Source organism: Leopardus geoffroyi, chromosome B3 (assembly GCF_018350155.1).
Source record: "Leopardus geoffroyi isolate Oge1 chromosome B3, O.geoffroyi_Oge1_pat1.0, whole genome shotgun sequence".
NCBI classification, from domain to species: Eukaryota; Metazoa; Chordata; class Mammalia; order Carnivora; family Felidae; genus Leopardus; species Leopardus geoffroyi.
The window spans coordinates 141,875,880-141,897,423 of record NC_059337.1 but is presented as its reverse complement, the minus strand read 5'-3'; the positions used below and the strand labels follow the sequence as shown (position 1 = coordinate 141,897,423).

Sequence of the window (21,544 nt, the reverse complement as noted above, 5' to 3'; positions counted from 1 at the left end):
CTCCAACAGGAAAAAGACTTGGTGTTTACAGAAAGAAAAAAGAATTCTGTCCAGAGCTTCAGGAGTGTTTGGAATAGTTTCTTTTTCTTACTCTTGTTCATTTTTTTCAGGGTATGTGAAAATACTTCTTTTCAAACTTAAATGTTTTTCATGTGCAAATCATTTTCGATATTTGAATGTTTCAAGATCCTTGTAAAAATATTACACAGTACTTAAGAAGTAGACTAGGATTTTTTAGAAACCAGGTTTTGCTGGAGTCAGGCTGAAACAGTAGCTCTTCTAGATAAGCCCAGTGTGGATTTAGGGTAAGTTACTGTGAAGGCCTTGCTTACCCAGGCAAAGGATCCAAGAACCTGGCGGCCCCAACCTGTTCTACCATAAGGCCAGTAGGTGGCGATAGTGTCACAGTGGTGAGAGCCCTGTTGAAATGGAAGTTATTTTGCCTTTCTCCATAGTGTCAAATTAAATTTTGCTTCAGTATAACTGTTAAGTGCATGTGTTCTGTGGCAGAATAGCTTTTTATACCAGAAGTACGTACGGTCGGCACACCCTAATTTTTAAGAATATAAGAACAATTATTTCTAACAGATTTCAACAAATGTTATATAACCCTACAGCCAAAATAATCATCAAAATTAATCTGAAGAAAGCATTGTGTGTTGTGTGTGTGTGTGTGTGTGTGTTTTCCTGAGTTGTCTTTACGACTTCATCAGGACTATGAGCACGAACTTCTGTTTTCGGGAAGAAAGGTATGTAAATAGGAGGAAGGGAGACATTCTGGAGAGTTAATTTTCCGTCTGTCTGGTCCTTGCAGAGGAGTCTTGTTTGACTAAGGGTGCAGAATAGAAAGCCATTTCAGAGTCTCGGAGTGTTGGAAGATTTTTGCTTCGAGTCGTTTTGACATTGAGCATTCCGTGTTTGAAAATTGTCATCTTTTCTCCCATTCAGTAAGTCAGACTTTCTTGGGAGGGCGGACCAAATTCTTAATACCTATGGGATTTAGTGTTGGAATTTACCAGCTTTCTAAATACCATCCTGCATTCCACAGTTTAAATGAATTAAAATATTTTAAAATAACAAAAACAACGGTGCTTGCCACCTGCTTAGAGTTTGAAAAGCACTGGCTTGGGCACCGTCCTGCGCCATTGGGATAGATCCCTCCTGAGGTTTCCTTGTGTTGTAAGTGAACGGGAATCTCAGCCACGGAGTCCTCCCCGCTGGGGTGCTTCTTACACGGACACTGGCCTGGGTTTTGTGGAGGGACAGTTCTCTGCTCAGTTTGTCCTTTTATAAGGAGAAACCTGAGCGGTGTCGGTGTCGTAGTTAAGTTTCATCGTTGTAAATGGAAAACATCTTCAGGACTCGTACAACGTAGCCTTGCACTCCATTCATTACAAAGGAGAGGGAGGAAGAAGCTTCCTTCCCTGGGATTCGCGCATCTTTCTTCACTGGAGTTGACCGCGGCCTTGCCTCAGGGGTTTTTTGTTTTTTGTTTTAACAGAGATAGGAAATCCCGATCTGCCTCCAGCAGCTAGAAGATTCCTCTGGGCAACGTGTGCTCTTACACACTGACTTAAAATTCGTCATCTTTAATTTCACTTTTGTTACTGCAACATTTCAAGATGACACGAGTGTAATTTCCTATTTTGACTTTTCTTCCAAAGGGTTAACCGCGGGCTAAGAACGCGAGGGGAAGGCAGGCACCTGGGAGCTAACGCCCAGTTGGCAGCCTTTTGTAATATATAATTTGCCTAAAATTGCGCACGGAGCACAAGCTTTTGTTTTCTAATTGATTTACGGTTCGAGCCACTTCTGCCTCATCCCCTACTGTCCTGCGCGCGGTGCCAGCGAGTACATTACAGTGAGCGATGATAAATGGCCGTGCACTCGCCATGCTAATGCGTCGAGAGTAAAAACCGCATGCTGCACGGAGCTCCGCGCGTTAACAGTGCTGCAGAGACCCGCCAGCAGCACCTCCCTGCTCCCCGACCGGAGATCGCCGCGCGCTCCCTCGGTCACTGAACTGCAGGCCGCCTCTCGGGCTGTTACTGAAACCGGAGGTTAAAACGATCCCGTCGCAGCTTTTCATTTGTTAATGGAGACAAAGTTGCTGAGCCCTCGCGGGGTCCAAGGCCGGGTCGTTGGGATGAGGAATCAGGAGATGCATAAAACGTCCTCCTGAGCGTCAAGTGGTGGATGTTTTCACCAAATGTTCATCTGACCAGGAAAAAAAAAAAAAAAAAAGAGTCATATTTCAGTAGGCCAGCCTCTCTTTTATCTTTGTCTTGTTTGTAAAATTTAGAACCGCACAAAACTACCTTTCTGGATTTTTCCGCACTTGAGCCGCACTTACCATGTATATGATTCATTTGCACATAAGTTGATTTCCATCCAAATGATTTAAGTCGGAGACAAATGAAAGAACCGTCCATTTATTAGAGTGCCTTTAATTGTTCTTTTTCTCCACATAAGAAGAGATTTGCTGCACTCAGGGGTGTGCAGCGTGTCACGGGTGGAAGAAAACGAGGAAAGCCAGGACAGACGCCTAACTCTGGAGGCCCCCGGTTTCCATTTGGATCAGACACTCCATGCGTGGGGGCGCCTACCTACCTCTCTGTAAAGTCGGTCCACCTTCAGTTTTATTTTTGCGTGGTGTCTGTGGGTTCTAGTATCGAAATATGAAGAAGCAGATTTATGGCGGCTGCTGGGCACAAGAAATTAAGTTGACAGTGATGTATGAGAGCATAATAGCATGATGATCCCTCAGTAGCGCGGCTGGACGCCTCCTGCTTCATTTGGCTCTTGTTAGGATCTGTTAGGCAGCTAAATAATGAAATTCTGCTGACTGATTTCTGTTTTCCCTTTTTCTCTTCTCACCTCTGCTTTCTGAAACTTCTAATTCCCAGACCCATCCTCATGCCAACAAACTGCCCTTGAAGGACGCTTTCACTTACGAGGACTACAGGTTGGTGGGGTGAGGTGTGTGCCTGTGTGTGTGTTTTGGGGTGTGGCGGGGGAATGGATGTGTGGGGGGGGACTGTGTGTACGCATCTTTGGTGTATGTTGCGTACTGTGTGTGTTGGGGGTGGTTCCTAAGTGATCTGAGGATCTGGGAAGTGGGAAGTACTTAAGAAGTGACCTGCTGTGACCGTGTCAGGCCCCCAGACAGGTCGTCCTGCAGAGGTTCTAATGGACAGCTGGGGTAAGGGTCAGCATTTTAATAACCACGCGGAAGTTGCCTTCAGCCTGTGGTGGTCAGGGAGTAGCTGAGGTGGCCACGTGATACTGGAGATTAACGTGTAGTGTGGGGTGGTCGTGAGGGTCCCCCCCCACCCCGGTGTTAAATAGACTATTGTGGCGTAAAGTGGGGACTTTTTTGAAAAAACGAGAAGATTTAATTGTGCCATGTGATAAGAAAATAGCATGCCACATTTTGTCGATCTCCTAGAGGATTTCTGGTCGGAAAGGAGTTACGTTTGCCACTCACTGAGGCTTAATACAGGTGCAGAGTCAGCGTTCGGGATAAAGAGGGTGGCATGGGCCTGGGGGCAAGGGTCTCGGCCACTGCGAGGACCAGAGGCCTGGAGATCTCTGTTCCTGGCCCTCCTTCCAGACACTCTGTCTCCCGGGAACATCCCCCGCTTAGTCCTCACCCCTGGATTGTCTCTCTCTCTCTCTCTCCCCTTTTCCCTTCTAGGTCCCCCTTCCTCCCCTCAGCCTTAGATTTAATTTTAAACGATGATGAAGGCCAGCCATCACCTGCGGTAATACTCAGGAAAAAGTTTTGACGGTTGGCGAGAAGTCTGACAAACCATAGTTTCTGGTTGGCTTACGACGGCACCGGGCTCTGAGGTGTCCCTGCTGTAACCCACCTCTTCCTGTGTTACAGGTGGGCAGTCTCTTCTGTGATGACGCGACAAAACCAGATTCCCACGGAGGACGGTTCCCGGGTGACCCTGGCGCTGATTCCTTTGTGGGATATGTGCAATCACACCAACGGCCTGGTAAGGACCCCTCTGTGTCGTGTTTCGTGCGGGGTTGGGGTGGGGGGGCTGTGGTGTGGACATTCCACCGGCAAGCCAGCCCAGCTTCCTGCCTCCCTCCAAAGGCAGCAAACAGAACCAGCCGGTCACCCCCCCCCCCCCCCCCGCTACCCCCCCCCCCCCGCCCCCGACCTCCCGCCGAGAAAAGCTGCCGTTTTTCTCTCTCTCTCGGTGTTTGCTTAATCCTGAAAACCAGGGACAAGAATCTTAGGACAAGAATCTTACTCCGCTTTCAGAAACCACAGCGAACTGCATTGATTTGCGAAGCCATAATTCCAGCCTAAACACTCATGTTCTTATCTTATTAAACCACAGACCAAACCAAGGTTTCTTTTCCTTCCTCTCCTTAGAATGCCGATTTATTGAAGAAAAAAACCAAAACTTTCTTCTTTCTGGTTTTTCCTTTTACGGTCCTTGTTTTCTTCGCTGACTATAGTCCCTGTTACGGGCCTTCTCTGATTCCCTCTCCCTTCACCTGACACGATGGCACATCCCTGGCCCACTTATTAACCTGCTTTGTCCGGGAGAAGGGCCTGGTTTCCCTGGCGCTGGGGCGTTGGGCCCTTGGCCTTGAGTGTGGGGTAGGCATCGCCAGGCGTGGGAAGCCCCAGGTAGGAGACATTAAGAAAACAGGGGAATTTTATGATGATTGTTAATGGCGACGCATAAAAGGAGGAAGCCCAGGAAGCCGGCTCCCTGTCCCTCCGCATTCTTTGGATCCCCAGCCACAGCGGAGGCTGACACACTCCCTGTGCTGAGATGGTTGTCTGAGAAACATTTCCTGGTATCAGGATATGGAAATATCAACTTGAGAATATTTTGAATTTTTCAGCACGGCCCTAGCATACTGGCTTGGTTTTACTTTTTTGTCCATCTTTCCTCAACGTCTGCTTTCTTTGTGATTATTAGCAGGATTATAAATAGGCTTAAAATATGCTGTCAATGAGTATTGCACATCTAACTCCACAAAATGGCCAGAACACATGTAGCACGAGCCAAATCCTTGACGATGGAATACCCCGGTGCTAATTTGGGAAGGTCTAGCAGCAAGTAATACTCTTAAATTGTACAGAAAGAATGGTTTCACTCCTATAATTACATTTCTGCCTTCATTTAGATATGCTTGATTTAATTAGCCATATTAAGGGACAGCATACTTTATTTTCATTAATGAATAAAAGTTTTCATTCTTTTTCTGTTCCCCCCACCCCCTTCAGAGCTATTTTAAACTGATTATAAGATTGAAGTTTTCAAAGTTTTCAAAAACGCTTTTAATATTTGACCATAGCGTTCTCCTTTTTGTTTCCCTGGGTTAGGTCATTCGTTCTCAGACTTGATTGACCATTAGAGGTGTCTCATTTCTAAAATTTGAAAAAGTACACACATTATCGTAAGCAAACAAAATCCGTTAACCAGTGAGATGCCTTTGCAGTCGTGAAATGTGGAGGTTCCCTGCCCCGCCAGCACCCAGAGCCCGGGCCCGTCTGTGAGGGAATCTCTCCCTCCATCAGGTGTGCATTTGTGCCCCTTCACACACTCATGTGCACACTAGTTTTTGTGTTGCTTTCATGTAAGTGGGATTAAGCTATTCGCTTTTTTCCAAGAGTTTAAAAAAAAAAAAAAGTCCGTTTATCTCAAGATCAAAATAAGGAGTCGATGACAACCACTAACGCTGTTTTCTTCAGTGCAGTTCATAAGGTCCGTGTCCTATCACAGAGCTGGCGATACGTGGCTAACCTCTAGAGGGTTCCGACAAGGTGCTGGTGCTTTTTCTTACGGTGGCCGTTTTCCTTGCATCCCGCACTCCACACCTTGGCTGAACTGCTTTCGATTGCAATTACAAGACTTCAAGGGAAATTGTGTCTGGTAGAATGTGAGAATCTGTTTTAACACTGTGAAGTTGCAAGGGACCCGAAATTAAGGCTTTTGGCTTCGCAGACAGGTGATTGTCTTCTGTGTGTGTGTCTATCCTGACGGTCGTTGTCTGTCTGTTCTGACGCTCGCCGAGGGAGTAGGTAGACATCTGTAACCCAGCAACGCTCTGTGCTTCTGACAAAAGCCTGGTGGTGGGAGCTGAGATGGGAGAGCCAAGCCCGTGACGGCAATTCCAAAGCGGTAGCAGCAGGGAGACGGGGGAGAAAAGAGAAGGCCGGCTGGGTTCCCGGGCCTGAGGTGGTGGCAAGCGTGAGCTGATTGCCTAGCCACATGGAGACACAGGTTTAGACGAGTTCATGGGACACCATGTTAAACTGGAAGAAATGCTGTAGCTCTGAATTCTGGGCGACTGGTTCAGAACTCACGTAAGCAGCAAAGTTCCTTTCTCGAGGTTATTCCGTTTGTGTGGAGAACACTAACAGGTGGTTTGCCCGTTCCAGTGGGTGAAGCAGCCCTTGTATTTGAGCGTGTACCTCTCCTGGTCAGGATGGAAGGGCCTTGGGAAATTCAAGCAGAAGCGAGAGAGGCTCTCTCTCAAGGTCTGTTTGAGTATTGAAACCTCTAAAACGTTCAGATTTACACAAGGCTTTTTTTCCAGTCTCAAAATGAAAGCCTGGGTTTTTGTAAGTAGCAGACAAGGCTCCCCGCTCCATGCGTCCCCGTTCTACTCCCACCACACACAGGTCTGGGCCCCTGTGCTTCCTCAAACACTGGCACACGCCCACCTCAGGGCCTTTGCACGGGCTCTTCCCGCCGCCTGAAATACATGTTCCTCAGATGTCTACAAAGACCACTCACAGACTTCCTCTAGGAAGGCTGCCCTGGGTCCCCTGTGTGGCATCACCACGCTCCCCCTTCTGTGAGCCTCGCCTCCCGTCCCGTTATCTGTCTCCCGTATTTCTGCCTGTTTATTTCGGTTTATTGCTGGCCCTTCCCCATCCATCCCTCCTGCTTCCCTGACTTCCCTCCTGCTGTGTGATGCTCCTGCCAGGTCCCTGTGCAACCATACCATGGAGCCACAGACTTTCAGGGCTGGGGGTCTGTGGGCAGTTCCTACTCCATGCTTCTCAGAATCCCGTGTGAGATCAGAAAAGTGATTTTGACTTTGGGCAGGAACCTCATAAAGCTGATCTTACCAAGTGTGGAACCCGTTCTGTGAGGGCAAATGTGCCAGATCCCTTGGCTGCATTCATTTCTTGTTGCTTTCATGTTTCTCTTGGTCTTTGCTGAGTGGCAGTATGATGCGGTTCATAAACCACGGGTTCTGGGGGTCCTGGGTTGAAAGATTGTCGTCACGTGGCCCTCCGTCCTAAAGATGTTATTCCCTAGACTCAGAAGTCAGTTTTTGGAGCCACGCTGTTGATGCCTTTTTCAGTAAGTGGCACTTGCGGTGGTCTTGAACTTTGATTCTCTAGGACAAAATGAAGAGATCAAAGGAATTAATGAATAATTACAGACCGTCTAAGAGATCGGGGGGCCGCTCTAAAGGACAGACTTCCAATAAGGAGCTTTTCGTGTAAATTGGGGGCCTTGTTCTTATCCCAGTGGCTCACGCATCAGTGAGTACTGTCAGAGACAGTGTCGGGGGACACGGTTGACACGGGAGCTTCCACACTGCTCCTGGGGGTGGGTGTGGGGTGGGAGGGTGACAGTACAGGGACTCTGGGAGTACAGGAGGGTTGGGTAGGATGAGGGGCGCTGTCCCCAAAGAAGCCAGGGCTCAGGCAAAACGGGAGTAAAAGGTAGCTCCAGACATGAAGGAGATGGGAGAGTGGCTGGGCGTGGCAGGCGAGTAGCAGGTCAGGGGCCCCAGGGGGACGTGGGCCTCCCCGTAAACTGGCCTCGCTCAAGAATTTGGACTTCTGCCTGTAGGTAAGGCGGATGGCCACGAAAAGGTTTTTGGTTTTTTTTAATGTTTTTTAACGTTTGTTTATTTTTGAGATATAGAGAGACAGAGCACAAGTCAGGGAAGAGCAGAGAGAGAGGGAGACCCAGATTTCAAAGCAGGCTCTAGGCTCCGAGCTGTCAGCACAGAGCCCGACGTGGGGCTCAAACCCACAAACCGCGAGTTCATGACCTGAGCCGAAGTCGGACGCTCAGCCGACTGAGCCACCCGGGCATCCGCTACCAAAAGGTTTTAAACAGGAGGCCGGCACTGTAGTGTCACTAGGGATGCGGGAGGGACAGTGCTGGAATCTGAAGCCAGCTGCCGATGGTTAGGACCTCAGCCATGCCAGGGAGTGATGAGGAAGGCAAGGACCCCAAGGCTAATTTAGGAGTTCAAGTGCTGGCCTGTAGCGGCACCAGAACACCTCTGTGGCCTGTGTGTCAGGACGTGAAGTGGCCTGGCCCCCCAGGACAGGACAGACTTGGGGTGGGGGGAGACGTGGGTTTCTGGCCTGGGACCGGGTCTGGGGTACTTACTTGTAATGGCCTTAGAGATGCTTACATACAGCGCTCAGCAGAAAGATAGACCACAGCTAAGTTATTTGATTTTCCCTTTGCTTCTCTGAAAGTTTCAATTTCTCTAATGTCAGAGTAAAGTAAGTGCATGGTTTAGAAACAGGCTTTCCTTTTTCCCCGGTTGTTTACCCGACGGAAGACACACGTTAGTTTCTTAGCGGCCAGAGGTGAGAGGAACGGTATTTGGAGTCATTTGCAGTCAGCTCGTGCTCTCCAGGAGACCCTGCTTCCGTCTGTGGGGCTCGCTTTGGGACAAATGGTGACGCTTGCTTGAGACCAACGAGGGCCACTCTGTCCACTGTATTTTCCGAAGAGTCAGGTCCTTCCCTCGCTCCACGTGCGGAATCTTGTGTAAGAATTTCTGGTGTAAATAGAACTGATTACGATAACCAAGAAGTTGTTTGTCAGTTTTGTAGCGCGTGCGGAAGGCGCCCTTTTAGGTACCTTCGGCTGCCTTCTGTCTTCTGACTGCCAAACCAGACCCTCGCGAGCGAGGGCACCGCTCCCCTCCGTGCTCACAGTTGTCCCCCTCCACCCCGCCTAGATCACCACCGGCTACAACCTGGAAGACGACCGATGCGAGTGTGTGGCCCTGCAGGACTTCCGGGCTGGAGAGCAGGTGGGCGGCGCTCACGCACCGGCTCGCGGACCGGGGGCCGGCCGGTGGGCACAGAGCTCGCGTTGTGTTGATAAGTTTAAAAAGGGATTTAGCTCGGGCACAAAATTAGGGATTTGGATTTAGGACCGTCTGGGGAGTACGTCTCGAGACCTGAAGCCATAAGAAACGTACTGTGCTTTGGGTCCACGGAGAAAACAGATTTAAGTGCAATTATTTGCACAGTTGACCTCGTATTTGCAATTTATTTAAGTGGCAAAATCAAGGGACTCGGGCACCGTACATCTTTCCACTTTAATCTGCAGATTTCATCTCATGATTTGGGTGGGGGCAGGGGTGAGCCTTTCGGTGAGTTTGAAAATACGCATCCCTGAATGCCTGCTTTCCACCCCTCGGTCTCAGGACCGAGCAGTTACCCCCAGAAAGCAGAACTGACGTCGACCATTGACGCCCCAGCTGAGGCAAAATGAGCAATGCGAGTCTAACGAAGTGCCGGGCGGCCCTTCCCGCAGAGGAGTTAGAGACCCCATGCGGGGTGCAGAGTCGCCACAAGAACTGGAAATGAGTTTCTGACGGACACGGCCTGAAACTCTTGTTCCAGAAGAGACCCTTGTAGTGGAAGGAGGTGGGGGGGGGGGGGGCTGTGACGAACTGCCACGTGCAGTCATAACGTGCCGGCCGGTCTCGCCGTCCCGGGGATGGAGAAGGGGCAGTGCGCGCCCCGGCCGGGGCTCCTCTGTGAACCAGGCAGGCCCACGCGGTGGCGGGAGCGGACGCCCTTCCTGGCCCATCTCAGCCGGTTTGGGGAAGGGGGAACTGCACGCCTTGCTGGGGCTGCAGGAGAGACACGTGATCACGCGAGGGCTGTTTTGTGTGTGGAGTGTGACGTCCAGTTGAACATGTGAGAACTGATCCTTTGCCCTGCTCTGTATTGAGAATGATGTTAAATTTCTTTTATATCCCTTTATTTTTTTCTTTACTGCATCTCAGATTTACATTTTTTATGGCACTCGGTCAAATGCAGAGTTTGTGATCCACAGTGGTTTTTTCTTTGACAATAATTCACACGACAGAGTGAAAATAAAGCTGGGAGTGAGTAAGAGCGACCGACTCTACGCCATGAAGGCCGAGGTCCTGGCCCGCGCCGGCATCCCCACGTACGTACAGAGACTCCCGGCTCTCCCCTGCGCGCCTAGAAGCATTTCCACTTGCACAGTGTTTCGTTGGTGTGTCAGTAGAACTTCTCTAGAGTGGTCTGTCCCCATGTCTGCATCCCTGCTGCACAGCAGATTTAGACCGGGACGCGTGGAGACTTACGGGCGTTTTCAGATAAACGTCAGCGTCGTTGAGGGCGCTCATGGTCCCTTCCAGGGGACACGGCCTGAACTCCTCATTAAGTTAAATAAATACTGTGGATCATTAGTGTCTTTCACCTTGAAAAGGTTAATGACCCGGATCAATTTGTTTCATTTAATTCTTTGCCACCATTAGTTTCTGTAATGAAGTCATGATCCCTAGTGATTTCAAGAATTTCTGGTTAAATTCTTGAAGATTTTCTCGCATTTGAGGTGCAAAATGATAAAGAAGCCAAGAATTATGATTTATTATTCTCCCGGGAATGGAGGAACCATTCTTAATGAAAATGGATTAACCAGGCCTTTTTTTATTGAACTTGTCAATATTTGATTAATGATTAAAATGTGAACTCAACATAAATTATTGGTAACATTTTTTAAGAACCGTGGGCACACTTAATTCTCTTAGTTGTCACACGCACCCTGAGATTAAGGCTTTTAGAGACTGCCGACGGGGCGGTGACTGCCGTCCTCCGAGAGAGGCCCTACCTTCTGCACTTTGCAGGCACTGAAAGCAACATTTGCGCGGTTCGGGCGAGGGGTCGGGATGAGTCACGCGGCTCAGCGCCCCTCGAGGGCGGCCACCCTCCCCGAGTGTGGAGTTGCTGAGAGCAGGTGCCCGGGCAGGGCGACTAATGCTTCTGCCTTTGTCAGTTCCAGTGTGTTTGCGCTGCATTTTACCGAGCCGCCCGTCTCTGCCCAGCTCCTGGCTTTTCTCCGCGTATTCTGCATGACTGAAGGTAAATCATTTCAGGAGGAAAAAAAAAAAAAGATGTTGACTTTTTAAAAAATGCATCAAGTGTAAAGCATAGTGATGCAGATTCAAGATAAAATTGTTTAAAACTAGAGCGCTTTCTCGGGGGAGGGGGGAGGGCAACATTGGAGAAGGAAGTTGATCCGTTTTACCCTGGAAATGTTTTATTAAGTCCTTGATGTGTTGTCAATATTCATTTGTAACAAACAACTAATTCTCTACTGCATTGGAAGAAAAAACATCTGGGATCCTGTAACTGCATCAGAATTCTGTGTTTGTGGAGGGGAGTTTTTGATGCGCTCGTTCCGCAGACAGCCGTATTCCCCGCACGGCGCACGGACCTGGGGGTCCCCCCGAAGTCATGTGGTCAGCGTGGCATTCGTGGGCCACGGGACCTCCCTGGCTGGCCGACTCTGCTTTGGAGATGCGAAATTGCTGGCAGGCTTCCTAATGTCAGGCATCCTGTTAGGTTAGCACTGAAGAGGACCCTGTTTGCATCACAAAATGTTCTTGTCCGCAGCCTCTTCCTTCAGGCCGAGAAAGAGTTAAATGCCCGTTATTCAGCATCTACTTTTATGTTTGCCTAAGCTCAGACATTTGGCCTTTCTTATCCTGGCCGATTGTGCTTGCGTTTTCGTGTTTGGTCTGAAAATGTCCCCCCATCCCCACCCCAGTAGGCCCAATCCCATGGTCCTAAGGCTTCGCTTTTACTGTTTTTGTTTTGTTTTTAGTTTTTATTTAAATTCCAGTTAGTTAACCAGCGGTTTAATACTAGTTAAGGGTGTAGAATGTAGTGATTCATCATGTACATGCAACATGCAGTGCTCATCCCAACAAGTGCCTTCCTCAGTACCCATCCCCCATTTAGCCCATCCCCCCCCCCCACCTCCTCTCCAGCAACCCTGTTAGTTCTCTATTGTTAAGAGTGTTTTCTGGTTCCCCCTGCACACACACCTTTTCCCCTTTGTTTTGTTGTTTAATTCCACATATGAGTGAGATCATAGGATATTTGCCTTTCTCTGACTGACTGACTTCACTTAGCATAATACATTCTAGTTCCATCCACATCATTGCAAATGCCAGGATTTCATTCTTTCTTGTGGCTGAGTAATATCCTAATATATATATGTACACCACATCTTTATCCATTCATCGGTCGATGGGCTTTTGGGCTGTCTCCATAATTTGCCTGTTGTTGATAGTGCTGCTATAAACCTCAGGGTGTACGTATCCCTTTGAAGTCGTATTTTTAATTTCTTTTTAATGTCTGTTTATTTTTGAGAGAGAGAGAGAGAGTGTGTGTGCATGAGCAAGAGAGAGAGAATCCCAGGCAGGCTCCATGCTCAGTGCAGAGCCCGACATGGGGCTTGAACTCATGACCGACTGAGATGATGACCTGAGCCAAAATCAAGAGTTGGACGCTCAGCTGACCGAGCCATCCAGATGCCCCTGTATTTTTGCATTCTTTGGATAGATACCTAGTAGTGCAATTGCTGGACCATAGGGTACGTCTATTTTTTGTTTCTTGAGGAACCTCTATACTGGCCTCCAGAGTGGCTGCGCCAGTTTGCATTCCCACCAACAATGCGTGAGAATTCCCCTTTCTCTGCAGCCTCACCAACACCTGTTATTTCCTGTGTTGTTGATTTTAGCCATTTCGACAGGCGCAAGGTGATCTCTCATTGTAGTTTTGATATTTATTTCTCTGATGATGAGCGATGTTGAGCAACTTTTTGTGTGTCTGTTGGCCACCTGGATGTCTTCTTTGGAGAAATGTCTGTTCACGTTCTCTACCCATTTCTTAATCGGATCGTTTGTTTTTTGGGTGTTGAGTTTTTTAAGTTCTTTATAGATTTTGGATACCCTTATCAGATATATCATTTGCAAATATCTTCTCCCATTCCATAGGTTGCTTTTTAGCTTTGTTGATGGTTTCCTTTGCTGTGCAGAAGCTTTTTATTTTTATGAATTCTCAATAGTTTATTTTTGCTTTTATTTCCCTTGCCTCAGCAGACGTATCTAGTAAGAAGTTGCCATGGCCAATGTCAAAGAGGCTACTGCTTGTGTTCTCTCAGATTTTGATGATTTCAGTTCTCCCAGTTAGGGCTTTCACCCGTTTTGAATTTATTTTTGTGTATGGTGTAAGAACATGGTCCAGGTTCATTCTTTGGCATGTTGCTGTCCGGTTTTCCCAGCACCATTGGTTGAAGAGACTTGTTTTTTTCCCATGGATATCCTTTCCTGCTTTGTCAAAGACTAATTGACCATATAGTTGTGGATTCATTTCTGGGTTTTCTAGTCTATTCCATGGATCTATGTATCTATATTTGTGTGAGTACCATACTGTTTTGATCAATACAGCTTTGTAATATAACTTGAAGTCCAGAATTGTGATGCTTACAGCTTTGTTTTTCTTTTTCCAGATTACTTTGGCTATTTGGGGTCTTTTATGGTTTCATACGAATTTTGGGATTGTTTGTTCTAGTTCTGTGAAAAATGCTGTTGGTATTTTGATAGGGATTGCATTAAATGTGTGGATTGCTTTGGGTAGTATGGACATTTTAACGATATTTATTCTTCCGTGAGCACGGAACGTTTCTCCATTTCTTTGTGTCGTCTTCAGTTTCTTTCATCAGTGTTTTATAGTTTTCAGAGTACAGACCTTTCACCTCTTTGGTTAGGTTTGTTCCTAAGCATCTTATTGTTTTTGGTGCAGTTGTGAATGGGATGAATTCCTCAATTTCTCACCGTGCTGCTTCATTATTGGAGTATCAAAATCCATCCGATTTCTGCACACTGATTTTGTATCCTGCAACTTAACTGAATTCGTGCATCAGTTCTAATAGCTTTTAGTGGAGTCTTGTGGGTTTTCTGTATATAGTATCCTGTCATCTGAAAATAGTGAAAGCTTTACTTCTTCTTTGCTGATTTGGATGCCTTTTATTTATTTCTGTTGTCTGATTGCTGAGGCGAGCACTTCTAGTCTTCTGTGGAAGAGCAGTGGCGAGAGTGGACATCCATGCTGTCTTCCAGACTGCAGAGGAAAAGATGTCAGTTTTTCCCCATTGAGGATGGTACTGGCTGTGGGGTTTTCATATATGGACTTCATTGGGTTCCTCTAACCTGCTTTGTTGAGGGTTTTTATCCTGAGTGGCCATTGCACTTTGCCAGTGTTTTTCCTGCATCTGTTGAGAGGGTCATGTGGTTCTTCTCCTTTCTTCTAGTAATGCAGTGCATCACGTTATTGATTTGCAAATATGGAACTGCCCCCGAAACCCAGGAATAAATCCCACTTGATTGGGGTGAACTGTTGGATTCGGTTTGCTAGTATTTTATTAAGAATTTTTGCATCCAGTTCATCAGGGATATTGGCCTGTAGTTCTTTTTTTTGTGGTGACTTTATCTGGTTTAGGTATCAGTAATGCTGGCCTCTGTAATTTGAAAGTTTTCCTTCCTATTGTATTTTTTGAATAGTTTGAGAAAAATAGGTATTAACTCATTACATGTTTGGTAGAATTCGCCTGGGAAGCCGTCTGGCCCTGGACTCTTGTTTGTTGGGAGATTTTTGATTACTGACCCAGTTTCTTTGCTGGTTATGGGTCTGTTCAAATTTTCTATTTCTTTCTGTTTTAGTTTCACTAATCTGTATGTTTCTAGGAATTTATCCGTTTCTTCCAAATTGCCCACTTTGTTGGCATATAGTTTTTCATGATACTCTCTTTTTTTTTTAAAAATTTTTTTTTTTTTTTTCAACGTTTATTTATTTTTGGGACAGAGAGAGACAGAGCATGAGCGGGGGAGGGGCAGAGAGAGAGGGAGACACAGAATCAGAAACAGGCTCCAGGCTCTGAGCCATCAGCCCAGAGCCCGACGCGGGGCTCGAACTCACTGACCGCGAGATCGTGACCTGGCTGAAGTCGGACGCTTAACTGACTGCGCCACCCAGGCGCCCCCATGATACTCTCTTAAGATTGTATTTCTCTTAAGGTGTTGGTTTGTTATTTCTTCTCTCTCTCATTTGTGATTTCACTTACTTGGGTCCTTTCTTTTATTTTGGCTAAGTCTGGCTAGTGGTTTTCAATTTTATTTGTTTTTTCAAACAACCAGCTTCTGGTTTCATTGATCTGTTCTTTTTTCGCTTCTATATCATTTATTTTTGCTCTACTCTTTCTTATCTCCTTTCCTGAAGTTTCATTTGCAAGTGTGTGTGCGCGTGTGAGTGTGTGTGTGTCTGCTGTTGTAAACGACCTCAAATCCTGTGCAAAACAGATCGGGTAGGAAGAAGTGAGTGAGAGAGTTAGCACCTAACTGAACAAACAAACAAGCATTCCTCTGAAGAAGGCTGTCCGGGCACTGGGGAGAGGGCAGTCTGGTCTACAGAGGTGAATTGTGGCCCGCGGTGGTGGGGTCTGCTGGGCTCTGCTGTCCTTGGCCCCCTGTCTTCACGTCTGGATGCCCAGTCCAGGCTTTGACGTCAGGACAGACGTGGAAGAAACTTAGGCCCCAAACAGGTGATTTCGACACCCAACCACAGGACCCAAGGTGTGTGTGTGTGTGTGGGGGGGGGGGGGGTGGATGGAGCTTGTCCCTCAGAAGCGGCCACACTGTCGAAGGCCCAGCTTCCAGTGAGGTTTTCCTTTGGTGGTGGCTCATCAGTCAGTTTAGCGAACACCAGTGAAGGGTTTCCCATGGGCCTGTCCCATGTACAGTAAAGAGGTATAAAGGTGAAGGTCACCATTCCGATCCCAAGGAGACTTATAACTGAGAAAAATGACAGTGATGCTGATCCCTGTAATGCGTGAGCACCTGCTGTATGCCAGACGCCATGCTACATTCTGTTAGTTGTCGTCAGGCTTGTGAGGTGTAGGGCTTCGCGCTTGACTCACGTGGAAGCTCCGGTTCCAAGGGATTGAGTGACGTGGCCCTGAGCTGGCAGGCGGCAACCCGAGTCAGGACCAGCTCTTCTCCCTGCAGGGCCTGCGCCCCGGGCATCCCACGTGACTCCCGCTGGCTTGCACAGAACACGATCCGTGGAAGAGACACTAGTTGTCCAGGGGTCTGGAGGAACCCGCGGTTGACATGGAGCCAGGCTGAGGAGCGAGGGCACCGGTCGCTGTCGGGGGTGACCTAACGTGACTCCCGTGGTGGCTGGGGGAAGGCACGGAGGCTCTTGTCAGGGCTGCGTTCTTTGTTGGCTACAGGGAAGCATAGGGAGGAGCCTACTCTTGAAGCCTTTGGTCACATGGTGACGCTGTTGTGTGTCCCCTCTTGGGGGTGTCCTGTCGCCAGCAGTCCCCAGTCTCTGCTCCTGCCCCTCACTCAGCTTGCCAGCTTGGAGGGCAGAACGTGCGTGCGCTTAGGAACAAATCAAAACTAGCGACCTGAGGACTGGAGGGAGCTTCCGAAAAGAAACGTCTACCACCAAGGAAGCGCGTCTTAAACGGTCAGCACTTTACCCAAAATATAAACTGGAGGGTCCAAAATCTAAAAATCCTGAATTTTCTCATGCCCTTTTGCTAACAAATGCAACTTCATAAATTTCTTTTTTGAACGTTCGATTAACTTCTGTTTTCTTCAGAAAAACCAAAAAACCAAACTGCTTGAATCATTTTAGGTCCGATGATTCTCTGTAGTTTCTCTTTAGTCATAGAAAGACAACTTGTCATGTCAAGACAATTGCTATATTATCCTTTGAATTCCTCTAACTAATACTAATAAAAGTTCAGTTTGCTGGCAGCAGAAGTTCTCCAATTTGAATTGTAAAGAGTGACAGCTGTGGGGCATTTTGCTCTGAAAGAGATACTGGCTCATAATTACATAAGAAGTACGAGGATATTTCTTGAGCGTGACTAGGACGGGCATATTTGGGTCTTTTGAAGATAATGTGCCAGGAGATGAAATACTCAGAGCAGTTGCTGCATTCTTTCCTCCTCTTACATATATTTGAAGGTAATTGAGATGTTCACTTGTGTTTACTTGTAATTTCTATTTAATTCCTGACAAGGGAGGGATCTAGGCACATTTTTCATTAACTAAGGTTTTTATAGTCCATTTTCTTGCTTCTTTCAGCTCGGGGTTTGTGTGTTAGGAGGTAAACAGCTTTGTCAGGTCAACTACTGGCATGAGCGCCGTTCTGACTGACACAGAGAAGGGTCACTGGATTGTTGTCCTATTTAACGGGTTTTTGCTATTTACATTGTCAACCTAAATGTCGTTTTGACCCCGTGGGTGTGACTGAGCTCACGGTTTGTGAGAAGGGTATCGTCAGCATGAGGGCTGTGTCCCTAGAGTTTGTCCTTAAAATGTATCTCGTGAAACTGTGTAAAAGCTCTCGGCGTCCCCCATAAAAACGAGCGACAGTACTGCCCCAAGGCTTGATCCGGACTCCAGATCAGGAGGACCCCCCCCCCCCAAACACACACACACACACACACACACACACACACACACACACACACCCCTCCCGAACCTAGCCCTGACTCACCCTGGAGAGCCTAGCACGGCCCGGCTCCCTCCATCAGGGAGAGCTTTCAGCCACAGGAGGACGATGTCATTGGGGAAGATATTTTCCAAGGTGGGTTGCTTGTTAAATGAGAAGCTGAGAAGCTGTGCTGTTTCTTCCCTAACAGATGGCTGTTTGTGTTTCTTGCAGAAGAATTGAAAGAACATTTGCTGGGAGATAATGCTATAGACAGAATCTTCACCTTGGGTAATTCCGAGTATCCCGTTAGCTGGGACAATGAGGTCAAACTTTGGACATTTCTTGAAGATCGAGCCTCGCTTCTTTTAAAAACCTACAAAACAACCATTGAGGTAATTAGATCGCGTAGATGAGGAGTTGAGCTGTGTCATGTTGTTAAGGGTTTCTGATGAGAGATTCCTTCCTAAATGTCAATTACTTTCTTTAGCAAGATCATTGGGCATCTGATCTTTGTCACTCAGCTTACTAAGGTTTTTCTACTTACCGTATGTATACCTACCAGAAGAATTGCATTGAGGCACTGTTGATAAGAAGACAGATTTGAAAAATTTTTTCACCACTCTTCTGTCATTCTGAGTTTTCATTTGTGCTTTTAAAGCTAACCTTCGCGTCCCTAATTTCACATTCACCCAACCAGGTGCCAAGCCCCCTGGGCCGTCAGTGGACAGGCCAGACAACACCTCCTAAGATCGGCTGAGCTCGCTGTCACATGTGGTGCAGCAGGCATGAGATTTAGGCTCACCGTTTTCATCTTAGGGTCATTTTACCGGGGTGGAATTTAAATACAATAAAATCGGGGCGCCTGAGTGGCTCAGTCGGTTAAGCGTCCGACTTTGGCTCAGGTCATGATCTCGCGGTTCGTGGGTTCGAGCCCCACGTCGGGCTCTGTGCTGACAGCTCGGAGCCTGGAGCCCGCCTCGGATTCTGTATCTCCCTCTGTCCCTCTGCGGCTCATGCTCTGTCTGTCGCATTGTCTCAAAAATAAATAAATGTTAAAAATAAATAAATAAATAAATACAATAAAATGCACACTTCTAACGTGGACGTTCTGCTAGAAGCCCACAAATCCTGCAGCCACCACCACAGTCAAGTTCCAGAACCTTCTGTCACCCCTAACACCTCCCTCGTGCCCCCATCCCTGGCAGCAACTGATCTGCCTTCTGTCGCCACGCTTTTGCCGATTTAGACTTCTCAGAATTAATCTTGCTCTTTTTCGTTGGCCAGGAAGACAAGGCCTTCTTGAAAAACCACAACCTTTCTGTGCGCGCAACAATGGCCATCAAGCTGCGCTTAGGAGAAAAGGAGATTTTGGAGAAAGCGGTGAAGAGCGCGGCCGCCAACCGGAAGTACTACCGCAAGCAGATGGAGGCGGGGGCCCCGCTGCCCCGGTGCGAGGAGAGCGGCGCGGGGGGCGCCAGGCTGCCCTTGGCCTTGAGGAGCCTGGAGGAGGAGGCCGGCGCCCACGAGGCCCTCACCCTGGCCGAGGCCGTGGGCGGGGCGAAGGCCGTGGAGAACGGGCTCGTGAACGGCGAGAACTCTATCCCCAACGGGACCGGGGCGGAGAAGGAAAATTTAAATCGGGAGGAAAGCCGAAGAGCGGCCGAGGGCACCAAAGAATCTTGTGCAGACGGCACGGAGGGCGCCAGGGAGCAGCAGCCCCGCGGAGGTGCCGTCTGCACCGAGCTGAGCTGAGCGGGAGTTCATGGACCGTCCAGTTGCATCGCCGTGCTCCCTTGTTCACGTTTTTTCTTTCCGCAGAGAGGAAAATATGTTTTTGCTGCTTTATATAAAAATGATTTTTTTTTAAGTTATTTAAAAAAAATCTAGCTTCCCTTTTTGATTAAGATAGCCATCTTGCTTCTGGGCAAAACAAACAGGTTGCCAGGCCTCGACGGCAGACCGGGCAAGGGGTGCTTTGGCAGCCCCTGTAGACCCACTGTGGGCACCCGTGTTTTCTTCCCGGGGACGCACGCAGGTCGGCCGTCAGCCGTGCTCTGGCGGGCCTGGCCCCCTGCCAGCCGCGGCGGCAGCCTCTCTGCCCCCGGCCAGCAGGACGGGGTGACGCGCTCCGGGTGCCCAGCGCAGGCCGGGCTCCGGGTTTGGCAGCGCGAGGTTCGGGGCGACGTCTTTTTTTTTTTCCCTAAAATAACGCCCCGGTACTGAAAGAAAGGTTAAGGTGGCAACCTTATTTTTAATAGTTTTAAATGTTGGTGATAATCCTAATTATATAAATACACACACACACACACACCACACACACAGCCCTAGTGATTTCTAAAGATTTGTTTACCTTTTGTGTTTGGTTTTACCTTATGAAGAACTTGCCCCCTCTCCTTGAATCACCGTAGGACATGCATCCTCCTCCTCATTTTAAATGTTGGCTCTGATTTTAACGTGGTGCGTTTGATTTCCCGCGTCGGTCACGGAGGGTCTGTGGCGGCGGCGGGGCCTCAGCTCTCCGGGGCCGCGTGCACAGTGAGGCGGCTCCCCGGCTCTTCGGTTTTCACAAAGCTAGAGATTTTCAAAGCTACACTTTTGAGTAAAAAGCCTTATTAAAAGGAAAACATGATTAATACTTTTGTCTCTTCCTTTCCTTGGAGTGGGACAGGCCCTTCGGACTGAGCTCCGATGCAAACCATCCTGCTTTATCCGCGGAGCTGTTGGGAGGCTGCCCGGTGCCCAATGTCCAGTGCTCTGCTTGTCCCGGGGACCCAGGGTCGCACAGGAGGCCTGAGGTCAGCCCCTCTGCAGCCTGCGAGGGGCTGAGCCGGACACAAGCAAAGGAGTGCTTGAGGTTGTGGGGGAGGTGAAGGCTCAGGCTAGCGTCCCCTGAAGGCCACTGGCTCCCGGGTTACAGGTTGCCAGCCTTCCTCCACTACGGGTTTTCACGCTGTCTCTGGGGTCCTGACTATTAAGTTCTTTTGGAAAATGCTGTGTAAATAACCCGGCCGCTTCGGTAAACGCTGTTGTGCACAGGTAGTCTTAAGGACATTGTCTGTGTCTCTCCTTGGAGAAGACAGGGCTCTGCAGATAAATTGCTTAATTCCGCACCGAGGATCCGGAGTCTTACAGAGCTCAGGAGGTCGTTGAATGCGAGGGGCAGGTTTCGTCTTTACAGGTGCTTAGCAGCATTCATCAGCACTGACGCCTAGAACTCTCCTGCGTTGTTGGTACGCACTCAACTCCAGCTTATTAAAAAGCACACCTGTGGTGGCGAACTCCCCCATCAGCCTTGCATCTGAGACACTTTACCAAAAGTATGAAGAGCCTATAAAACGTACATATTTCCCAAAGAAGCACCGTGGTATTCGAGGCATTTTCTACTCTGGATAGGGAAGTCCCAGAGATTAGAACTTTAATGACTGATTTGTCTGTAGATACATTTTCTCATTGGTTTAAAAGTGAAGTCTAGTATCCAGTATCTCCTTGGAAAAATTACATACGGTTCAGATGTAAAGTAGTGTCGTGAGACAGGATAGTTGTCAGAATATTTCCTGGAAAAGATACGAGTCCAGATGGAGCTCACAGAGCCCTGGGTGGAAATTGGGCTTCAAGTTCTGGCCCTCACAGCACTGCTGGTGGGTGTCAGGCCCTTCTCTTCACTTACTTGGAAGGTAATTATCAGAAGTCCCTGCTTAAAGGGGTGCCTGGGGGGCTCAGTTTGTTAAGCGTCTGACTTCAGCCCAGGTCATGATCTCGTGGTTTGTGGGTTTGAGCCCCGTGTCAGGCTGTGAGCTGTCAGCTCAGGACCTGGAGCCTACTTTGGTTTCTCTCTCTCTCTCTCTCTCTCTCTCTCTCTCTCTCTCTCTCAATCTCTCTTTGCCCCTCCCCTGCTCATGCTTTCTCCCTCTCTCTCTCTCTCTCTCTGTCTCTCAAATAAACATTAAAAAATTAAAA

General features: G+C 48.2%; 1 protein-coding gene across 3 annotated transcripts in view; it reads left to right on the top strand.

Annotated features, from left to right (window-relative positions):
• Positions 1 to 20,222, top strand: part of SETD3 (SET domain containing 3, actin histidine methyltransferase) — an 80,306-nt gene extending 60,084 nt beyond the window's left edge. The window contains exons 7-13 of one of the 3 annotated variants that reach the window (XM_045452039.1): positions 2,907 to 2,965; positions 3,890 to 4,004; positions 8,986 to 9,060; positions 10,048 to 10,214; positions 11,067 to 11,152; positions 17,819 to 17,979; positions 18,872 to 20,222. In XM_045452039.1, coding sequence (XP_045307995.1) covers positions 2,907 to 2,965; positions 3,890 to 4,004; positions 8,986 to 9,060; positions 10,048 to 10,214; positions 11,067 to 11,152; positions 17,819 to 17,979; positions 18,872 to 19,339 — 1,131 coding nt within the window. In that variant the 3' untranslated portion in view covers positions 19,340 to 20,222. Of the gene's footprint in view, positions 1 to 2,906; positions 2,966 to 3,889; positions 4,005 to 8,985; positions 9,061 to 10,047; positions 10,215 to 11,066; positions 11,153 to 17,818; positions 17,980 to 18,871 lie in introns of those variants that run through there. The other 2 variants (XR_006705307.1, XR_006705308.1) reach the window with 2 other exon arrangements.
• The last annotated feature ends 1,322 nt before the right edge of the window (positions 20,223 to 21,544 follow it).